This window comes from Myxocyprinus asiaticus, chromosome 46, assembly GCF_019703515.2.
Source record: "Myxocyprinus asiaticus isolate MX2 ecotype Aquarium Trade chromosome 46, UBuf_Myxa_2, whole genome shotgun sequence".
Classification (NCBI taxonomy): domain Eukaryota; kingdom Metazoa; phylum Chordata; class Actinopteri; order Cypriniformes; family Catostomidae; genus Myxocyprinus; species Myxocyprinus asiaticus.
Genome location: NC_059389.1, coordinates 20,418,078 through 20,429,309, shown reverse-complemented (window position 1 = coordinate 20,429,309; position 11,232 = coordinate 20,418,078). Strand labels below are relative to the sequence as shown.

The window sequence follows — 11,232 nt, the reverse complement described above, 5'->3', positions numbered from 1 at the left end:
GAGCAGTTTCCTCATTCCCTGGGTCATTCTCCAATGCTCGTGATGGCAGGCGCTGGAAGTCTCTCTGGTCAATGAGTGGGATGTGAGTATCTCACGTTCCCTTTTTTTCCATCGAAGGAATGCCGGCAAACAGGTAAGTACAGTGGTTCTTAGGGCCGCTCGCCCGCCCCAGCCACCATTGCGGGCTTGCGGGGCAGCATGCCTCCCCCGGACGATCTTCCCCATGGGTCGTCTACTCTGCCTCGCCACGAACCACCCACCCTGGGTGTGATAAATCCTATTGTCCCCCTGGTGCCATTAGCGCAGAGGCTGGAAGACTGGTTAGCGCTTTCCAGCCAATCGTGATGGCTCATCAGGATGATCCAGCTCGGCTAAGCGATCCAGTTCGCCAGAAGGGCGTTCGTATCCTCAATTATCTCTATGAGTGGCTGATCCTAGCTCACTCACAAGATCTATTGTGTGCGCACAGGGATCTTGTGCTTCGGCGCCTCGTCCGACTGGGGCTTTAGTTCAACTGGGAAAAGAGCAAGCTCTCCCCTGCACAGAGCATCTCCTTTCTTGGTATGGAGTTGGACTCGGTCACCATGATGGCACTCCTTACGAACGAGCATGCACAGTCGGTGCTGGCCTGCCTGAGAGCCTTCAGGCAGAAGGTAGCGGTCCCGGTGAAAAAATTTCAGAGGCTCCTGGGACTTATGGCATCCTCGGCAGCAGTACTTCCCCTCGGGTTGACGCATATGAGACCGCTCCAGCACTGGCTACAGACTCGAGTCCCGAGGTGAGGCACGTGACTATCACGCCACGGTGCCACCAAACTTTCAGTCCTTGTTCAGATCTGGTATTTCTACAGGCAGGGGTTCCCTTAGAGCAGGTCTCGAGGTGCATTTTTGTCATGACAGATGCCTCGAATTTGGGCTGGGGCACCGTGTGCAACGGGCAGGCAGTATCGGGACTCTGGACAGGGCCCTGCCTGCAGTGGCACATCAACTGCCTAGAGTTGCTGGCGGTATCGCTGGCCCTGCGGAGGCTTCGGCCATTGATTCAGGGCAAGCACATGTTGGTCCAGATGGACAACACAGCGACTGTGGCATACATAAACCACCAGGGTGGCGTACGCTCACGTCGCATGTCGCAACTCGCCCGCCGCCTCCTCCTTTGGAGTTAGCAGATGTTGAAGTCTCTGCGAGCCACTCACCTCCCGGGTGTCCTCAACCATGCAAAGGATGTGCTCTCACAGCAGGTAACGCTCCATGGAGAATGGAGACTCCACCCCCGCGCAGTCCAGCTAATTTGGGAGAGATTCGGGGAGTCGCAGGTGGACTGTTCGCCTCCCGAGAGTCCTCTCACTGCCCCCTTTGGTACTCCCTGTCCAAGGCTCCCCTCGGCACGGATGTCTTGGCGCACAGCTGGCCTCGGGGGCTGCGCAAGTATGCGTTTCCCCAAGTGAGCCTCGTTGCACAGACATTGTGCAAAGTCAGGGAGGACGGGCAACAAGTCTTGATGGTTGCACCGTACTGGCCCAACCGGACTTGGTTCTCAGACCTGATGCTCCTGGCAGTAGCCCCTCCCTGGCGCATTCCCCTGAGGCAAGACCTTCTCACTCAGGGGCAGAGCACGCTCCGGCACCCGTGGCCAGACCTCTGGAATCTCCACGTATGGCTCCTGGATGGAACGCAGAGGACCTTGCAGGCCTTCCGCCAGTGGTTGCACACATGATCACTCAGGCCAGAGCCCCCTCCATGAGGTGGCTGTATGTTCTGAAGTGGCGTCTCTTCACAAATTGGTGTTCTTCCCGCAGGGAAGATCCACAGAGATGTGCAATCAGGTCTGTGTTGTCCCTCAGGAGGGGCTGGAGAGACGGCTGTCTCCCTCTATCCTGGAGGTGTACGTGTCTGCTATAGCAGCATATCACGATACACTGGATGGGAGACCCTCACGGCATCACGACCTGATCACCAGGTTCCTTAAAGGTGCAAGGAGATTGAATCCCCCTAGACTGTGCCTGGTTTCCTCTTGGGATCTCTCTGTGGTCCTACCTGCCTTACAGAGAGCCCCCTTTGAGCCCCTGGAGCAGGCCGAGCTCAGCACTCACCAGCGAATGCCTGGAGTCCAGGCTGGCACACTCTCACGTGATCCTGAAACCCCAGCTCGGTTGCGTGCCCAAAGTTCCCACCACTCCCTTCCGGGATCGGTTGGTGAACCTACAAGCGCTCCCTTCAGAGGAGGAAGACCCGGCCTTGTCATTGCTGTGTCCAGTTCGCAACCTGTGCGTCTATCTGGACTGCTTGCAGAGATTTAGATGCTCAGAGCAGCTCTTTGTCTGCTTTGGAGGGCAGCAGAAGGGGAAAGCTGTCTCCAAACAAGGTTGCCCCATTGGATTGAGGATGCCATTTCTCTGGCTTACCAATCACAAGGCCTGCTGTGCCCTTTGGGAGTCCGGGCGCACTCCACCAGAGGTGTTGTGTCCTCCTGGGCACTGGCGAGGGGCGCCTCTCTAGCAGACATATGCAGAGCAGTGGGTTGGGCTACACCCAATACCTTTGCAAGGTTCTGCAACCTACGCATAGAACCGGTTTCGACCCGAGTGTTACAGGGTAGGTAGGCCGGGCAGCCGGTCGGGTGTATGGCTTGCTTTGCGCCTTTCCCCTTTTTCAAAGTGATAATGTGCGCTATCTTGTCCACAACAGTTCCCCGCAACTGGTGAACACTGGACGCCTCTATAATTCTTTAAGCACTATTCGGTGGCGAACTCGGCGGAAGCGTAACGCCGCCAGGTCCAGTACTCGTGGTATGTGAGTACTTTTTTAGGTGAGCCCGTGTATTTGGGCTCAGTGCTCCATATGTGGTAATTTCCCCCTCAGTAATCCCATATGATGTGTTCCACTGTTCGGTTTCCCCTCAGGTGAACCCTGTGTTTCCCCTCATCAGAGCTCTGCTCTGTCTCGGCATGTACCCTCTCCTCTCCGTAGATAGGGTGCTTCCCAGTGGCATCTTTCCATATGTGAACTTCCCCGTCGGTAAGTCCATGTGAAGTATTCTCCACATGTTAACCTCCCTCCGGTAGGTTGTGGTCTCCATAGTGCTCTCCCTCGTGGAGAGGGAAGAGCACTTCCCCAGCGCTATTCTAGCAGGTGCTCGGCGGAAAATTGCTTAATACAAAAATCAGGAAAGGCCACCGCCTGTAGCCTCCTCGGGTAAGTGCCTCCTCCCACCCTTATCGGGACCAGGGAGACACCTTATCTAACTCGCTGGAAGGTCACGACGTGGTCGAGGGCTCGCTGCAAGGCATGCAGCAGCCTGCCCATGTCCGCTCCTCTGTACCTTGTGACACGGTTCAGCGCCTGCAGTGTTTCTTATAGGAACCCCTAGAGGTTACATCAGTCAAATGTCAATATTTTAACTCTCATGCATATATATTTAGATATCCACCTTTTTCCTGAATGCGGAAGTGTTCCACGCTTCGACTGTTTTCAATTACCACTCTCCAGTGTTTTCACTCTGAAAGTGTTTTGTTATGACAGTCAACAACTGCACAAGTTGAGCCTGAAATTCATTTTTACACCAGGTAACACTTATATGATTGTTGTTCTCCTTTGGATCACTCGTTTTAGCAGTTTTTACTTGCCGTCTCAAGACCAGAAATACAAAACAGGCAGTTAGAATCATCATGGCAGTGCCTAGTGGTTGGTCAGGAATACTGTGGATAATACCAGAGATTATTTAGCAGGGACGGATCACTTCTATTAAAATGAATGGGAGAAATTGGAATACTCAACCAAGGAGCTTTGAGCCCCCAACGGTCAACGGATGTAGAAAGGAAGTCCCGCCTTACAGGTAAAAGAGCCAATCAACTTTTAGATACAGACATCACCTGTCAATCAACTCTATAACGTGCATGCACAATAGCTATACACGCTGGAAAAATATAATTTTTTGCCACAACATAAGGTAAAGAATGACAATTAATGATACTAGTATTGTCAGATTTTATTGCTGATTTAAAATATGTTCTTTGATCGTAATCTTGAACAACCGTTTTTGAGATTTTGGTCTTTCTCCATTCAAGTACATAGGAGCTGCACTTGCATAACTGGAAATAGCCTCTCGAGAGATTTCCAAAGATAGCCGACAGTGGACTGACTTGCTAGAAAGATTTTGATAATACACAGTATTCATGTCTTATGCTATCCACCATTTCCCTACGTCCCGTGATGCTTAGCGAGAAATATGGGCGTTACTTCTGTTGTCAATTAAACACAGCTGTTGTTGCTGTGTTCATCCATTCATTCTTTCATTGTGGTGTTGGGATTTTGAGGAGAGCGTGTCTGATTTCGTGACGACATGTATCAATCACTATATAAGTGTGTTACTGAAAGATAATAAACTGCAAAAAAATCATAAATACAAAGAAAGAACGAACAAAACCGCCGTGCTGTTTCTCCCAGATGAAACTGAGATTTAATCTAAGCGCAAATGCAACATTTCAAGCAAATTATTGGTTGTTTTAGTGGAGTACCTGTGTTAGTTCAGCTTCAGATGTGTGTGCTTTTCATCTTGTCACCCTGCATGTTCAAATCAGACAGACACACTGAGGAAGAGCTGTGAAGTTCTTATACTTGGGTATGTAATTGCTTTTTCAAGCTCTCTGATCGGACGGTTATTTCCTTTTAAATCCACACGTAAATTTAAACTTTTGTTCGGCGGGTGATTGACAGGTGAGAGGTGGTGCTTCGCTGCCGTCCGGGACGCAGCAGAACAGCATTTTAAACCTCAAATGCGATGTGGTTTTTGACTGCATCTGTATGTTTTTGTGATCCAATCACAAAACACTTTTCAACCCATTTACAACTATATTTAGGACCATTTGCGATTGGATCATCCGAAACTTGTCTTATTAGCAGCTGTAAACAGGGTCTAAAATGCACACAGGCAGAGCTAGGGAATGCTATAGAATGACTTCTGGCAGAAGTCCCACCCACATTTGTTTCCCCAGTAAAACCCCCAGGAAAAAGGTGGATATAAAATTTAAATCTTACAATTAGTTGAGAACCATAGGATGTTATACACAGGGGCGGATTATGACTAGCAAGGGCCCTGGGGCCAGTGGTTAAGAAACTGCTGAACTGTTCGCTGAACAGCCACTGTTCTTAAAGAGACAGTAATATTTTAGCGATTGTTACACATATCAATGTAAACTCAATGTAAATACTGTAAATAATGCAAATTATAAAAAATTATATAATTATATATAAAAAATAAATAAAAAAACAACAAACAAACATGTTACAAAATGTGTAAACGTCCATATATTTAAAGGGGCAACAATACATTATGAAATATTTGAACTTCATCAAACACTTTAAATATTGAAGAATTTAAAAAATAGGCTCTTACAGCATCTATGCATGGGTTTGCTGAAACTCGGCAAAGAGATCAGGCAGTTCTGGCATGCGCTGCCATATCTTTTCTAACTCATCAGTGTTCCATTCAGAAGTGATCATCCCTATACCCTATTTATACCCTATTTAAAACCATTTAAAACTTTAAGACAAGGTTTTGTCAAACCAACATTATATTTTGTCCTGACAAACTTTACGGATCTAGTTAAATCAGTACTTTTGTACCACACAAAATAAAATATCAAAATCTTATTTTTCCCAACCACCTAAGCCAAGTTATTTTTTGTAATGTAGGGCAAACATGCAGTTATAGCAATGAATAGTATATAGTTTGTGTATCTTAAGAGGACACCCTGGGTTTTCAGAGATGCCAAATGTTTTGGAGTTTGGCCATGACAACTTTCTCTTCTTGATCTATAGAAATGTATGACATTGCAATTCAGCAACTCAAATGCAATATGATTTTTTTTTTTTTTTAAATCAATTATCATGTTTTAATACACCAAACACTATATTTATGTTTGAAAAAAGTTAAATTGTAAAACTTTTTTTTTTTATAGTAAGATCACATTATAATAACAAACCATGATATATGTATAAAAACTACAAGATCTATATAATGACAGAGCAAGCTAAATATGTCAAATAAATAACACTTCAAATATATCTTTAAAAATTAGTCATCATTTTAAAAGCTTTTTTTTATTGTGGTGGACATGAATGGAATGGAATGATGATTGAGAGATATACCTCTAAAGCCTGTTGTATCATATTTGATGCACACATTTTCAAAAAAATTTGTCTATAAAATAATGAAATTTCAAGTGAGCACATGTTGCTTCAATTCAATAAATACACATTTTTAAATATCATTAAAAATCTAATCGTTATTGTACTTTTTTCTTTATCAAAATAAGCAAAGATTTCACATCAAAAAGACGAGTGCATCACAATGTGAAGGTAGCTATTTTGGAAAATATATCACTAGGTCTTCTACTTCCAGAAGAGCATGGAATCTTTCACCAGGAGGCAGTAAACATCTAGTACACAGCATACGTTTTAATCATGTTGATGATGTAGAGGCTCTAGAAAGTCATGTATCAAATATGATACAAGCGGCATTATAGAGTTAAAGAGTGGCTCAAAAAATGCAATAATAAACAGGAAGGCAAAAGGGTTCTATAAGAGGACTGAGGGCCCTCATAATCACAGGGGCCTATTGAGGGGGCCTTGTATAAGCTGTGGGGCCCACATATGCAAGCTTATATTAAATATTAGTTTTCAAAGTAGATGGGCCGCGAGGCCTTGCAGCCCAGTGCCCTCCCGGTCCCCTGGTAGTCAAGGACCCCTGGGCACTGGCCCCATTGGCCCGGTCCGTAATTCACCTATGGTTATACGCATTCAAATCAATAATAAATATCACTAAACTGCCCACTCACTGTGGTTATGCAGGTCAAATGTCAATATTTCAGCTCTCATGCATATACATTTAGAAAGACAAGCCTGTAATACACAGTATTCTTGTCTAATGCTATATAAAGTTTATATATATATATATATATATATATATATATATATATATACACACACACTACCGTTCAAAAGTTTTGAAACACTCATTCTTTATTATAATGTTTTTCTTCACATTTTAGAATAATAGTAAAGTCATCAAAACTATGGAATAACATAAATGGAACTATAAACAAAATCCAAAATTTATCAAAACTCTGTTATATTTTAGCATCTTCAAAGTAGTCACCCTTTGCCTAGAATTTGCAGACATGTACTCTTGACATTTTCTCAACCAACTTCTTGAGGTATCACCCTGGGATGCTTTTTAAACAGTATTGAAGGAGTTCCCATCTATGTTGGGCACTTATTAGCTGCTTTTCTTTATTATTTGGTCCAAGTCATCAATTTCAAAAACTTTTTATTTTTTACTTACATTTTAGTTTTATAATGAAATAAATTAATATGGTGGCACAATTATATTTTTGTCTACAAAACTAATTTCAAACATTTAAGCATACGCCTTCAGATCAAAATATTTTGAAGATCATGAGAAACATTTCAGTCAAGTGTTCCAAAACTTTTGACCGGTAGTGTGTGTGTGTATATATATATATATATATATATATATATATATATATATATATATATATATATATATATATATATATATATATATAAGCCTATAATACACAGTTTTCATGTCTTATGCTAAATAAAAGTCAAATCTTACAATTAATTGAGAGTCATATGTTATATGCATTAAAATCAATAATAAATCTCTGTGATTATGCATGTCATATGTAAATACTTACAGATACATATTTATTAAGACACTTTTCTTTTTTTTTTTCTTTTTTTTTTTTTTTGCCTTGAACCATGCATGAAAAACTTCAAATATTTGCAGTGAATAAACAAACCTTATAGGATCATGTCAGAAATAGTTAATTTGGACCTTAAAGCGATTTGAATTATGGGGACACTAGAAATGTCCTCATAAACCACGTTTATAGCATAATACCCTTGTAATTACCAGTTTGTAACCTAAAAAAATGTCCTCGTAAACCACACACACACACACACACACACACACACACACACACACACACTCATCCGCTATTGACAGTCTTTCCCTGTTCAGCTGTTTGACTGGAGCTCTCTCTAGCGCTGCCAGTGGACAATCAAACCCACACACACCTCTGTCTACACTCGCCTTTTCTTTCTTACTTCTGCTAGAAAAATACATTGCTACACCAAATCTCTCAGCACTGAAACTCATCGCGGCGCATCGTGAGACACCAGCAATAGCTCCAAAAAGAAATCTTACAAATACAACATGGAGTCCCCTCCAGATCCAGCGAGCGACCCGGGCAACGGCGTCTCAGAGCCGGTTACCCCGGTCAGGGAAACCCCGGTAAACCTGGAGACCCTCCGCAAAGCTGAACACCAAGCCCCGGTGCGCAGGCAGAGCTGTTCCAGTACCAACAGAGGTGAGAGACACTGATTCTTTTGAATCGATTCGATATTGATTCTCCGTAATATTGATGCGCAAAACTTCAAAGTAAATTCATTTCAGGATCAACTTAAATGACGCGCCGTGCGTAAAAAAATATTCCAGATGCATGTGTTCATAGAAAATCTCGTTAGAAATAAGTGTATAAAGCATTTACTGTATTAGATGTATCTAAATGAACACAATTTAGGGTTACTGTTGCCGCTGCTCATATTGTATACGCGACTGAAAGAATCTACCATTGTTGTTGGATAGGTGACACTGACACTGAAGATTAAAAACCAATGTAAGGATGAATACATTTATTAAAGAGTCGAATAATTCAAACATAAAAGTAAAATAATGGTGTGAAAAAGCCTAATATCCAAAAAGCGCAGTGATTTTACTGATGGCACGTTGATTTCTTCAGCTGAACTTGAGTGAACTGTTTGACTGTGACAATGGCAGCTGTTCACAACACGCGCAAGTCTTTATTTATTTATTTTAAATAATAATATATTTTATATTTCATTCATTGGATGTCATATTTACGTGTCAATTGCGCGCGTTTGACTGCTGGCATGAGGCACAGAAGGACTAATTTGCGGATAGATACACAATTTTAAAGGGGATTTGTACTCTCACGAATCATTTAATATTTATATTTAATGTGAAATATGATTAATAAGGAGTTGTTGGTGTTTTACAGTAGAGACAGTAGGCTTTTTAGCCACTCCCCCTCTGCACTGTCTACATTTAACTCAGCTCATTAAAGTTCCAAGTGGAAAAGATATCAGCGGTTATAGACGAGATATAAAAAGTGTTGACCAAGTGATTTGGAGCGATATAAAGTTAAACTGTTACTCTGTTCAGGTTGTTATTATGTGTTGGGCCGGTGGGGTATATTTAGAGGCTGATATGGTGAAATTGGAATGTAAGCTGGTTATGTAACAAGTTTAGCCATAAACAGAGAGGAGCGCGCGAGAGAGGAGGGAAAATCGTTAGAAATCGCCTCAGCGTTTGGCGCGAACTCGAGAGCCTTTCGAACGCAAACTGGACGCCAAATGTTACACTTTATCTTTGTCTTTGGCCAAGGACTTTGTTTCACTTTTCTTGCTTGGTACTTTCCCAGCACTGTGCAGTTATGTAATAGAAGTCAGTAGAGGCAGGTATAGGGCGGCACTTGCCGGATTTAGGCATGTCTAAGCCACATTTATTTATTTATTAAAAAAGGAGATTGACTTTGAGAACACTCCTAACCTGCTGACCAATACTCGTACCCACCCTGTACAGTAAAGGACTGAAGTGCATCTGGAAAGAAAGGCAAAAGAAAGAACACCTTAGTCCTGTTATGTAACCTTGTGTGAATGGGTGGTGTGAAACAAAGTGTTTAGTGGGACTGTTGTGTTCAGCAGTGTTTGAAATTCACTTTGGTTTTGCAAGACTTGTGTAACAAACACTCAGACTAAGTCAATATCTCTCAGAGTGAAAAGAAGGGCTGAAATGATTATTTTGTTACCCAGGAGTTAACACATTTTACAAATAGCAATCTTATTATTAAGATAGTAGTAATTCTTATTATTAAAGACAGGCCAAATGTGATTTTAGATTTACTGTAAGCTATATTGCAAGACTAATTGTTAACATGTGTGAAAACTTTTTTGAGAAACATTAGTGCTGGGGTATGATGTTCCGGGATTAAAATTAATTATTTGTTTGGACAAGGTAAATATCAGTTTCACATTCAAGTGCATGCTTTACCAGCTGAGACTATTAATCATATTTTGGCTGCTGAAACACTTTTAAAATTGTGGTCTTTTCAGATCTCCATAATTACGCACAGTAGGATACCACTTGTGAAACTGATTTATTATTAGCTAACTACAAGCAGTTTGTGGTTTTGCTTGTGGTATGTTCAGTGAGTTTATTTTGCACTTTCATTTCATTAACTGTGATTGTGGGTGTCGGAGGCAGTCTATGCGCAGGGATGAATTAACAACTTTACAGCGGATTACCGAAATGTAGCCAACTGCATTAATTTGATCTTATGTGAAACGAGAATATGATTGAGGCTTTTTGAAGATTTAGGGTGACCAGTTATAGTTATGAAGAAAATTATTAGATCTCTGTTTCATTTAATTGAAAAATGTCTTTTGCAAATTTTATTCAAGATATTGAATTCAAGTCATTAGGTCATACAAGTTCAGCAAGAGTCAAACCATATGACACTATTACCGTTCCTGCCAAGAAAGTATATAGCTAATTAATAGGCAAATATATAAGGATATAACAAACGTATGTAAAGAAAGGCTTGAGAAATTTGGTTTTAGGGTCTGATCCACATCCACATTTTTTTTTTACAAATTGACTTGGAAGGAATTATGCTCCGAGTCGCAAGGTAGACGGTACCTTTTCGTCTCTATGACATTTTCCAACATGTTTTATGTAGTGGAAGTGTCATTTGACCTTAATGTCATGCAATAGACTCTTTTTGTAAAAATATAAAAATAATATATGTGTGGTAAAAAAATGTTGTCTGTTTTTTGCCTATACTGTTTAATTAGTATGAAAGAAATACCCTAAAATTATATATTAATATAATCCTTTGAGCCGTACAACGTACATCAAACTTAAGAAATTGAATTATTGTATGTAATCTTATTTTGAAAAAAAGGAAAACAAAATATTCTGGGTTTATTGCACACATCTAAAAAACATTTTATATAAAAATGTAAACAATCAGCCATAGTGACTTTTTTTGTGTGTGTCAAACATCTAAAGCATTCTCCAAATTACAGTTCATAATTCAGACACTGCATTTAAGTTTGAAAA

The 11,232-nt window shown here is 41.5% G+C and overlaps 1 protein-coding gene across 1 annotated transcript in view; it reads left to right on the top strand.

Moving 5' to 3' along the window:
• Positions 1 to 8,096: 8,096 nt before the first annotated feature.
• The window catches only part of LOC127436156 (nuclear receptor ROR-alpha A), a 451,968-nt gene continuing 448,832 nt past the window's right edge, over positions 8,097 to 11,232 (top strand). The window contains exon 1 of the mRNA XM_051690117.1: positions 8,097 to 8,398. Coding sequence (XP_051546077.1) covers positions 8,245 to 8,398 — 154 coding nt within the window. The 5' untranslated portion in view covers positions 8,097 to 8,244. The remainder of the gene's footprint in view (positions 8,399 to 11,232) is intronic.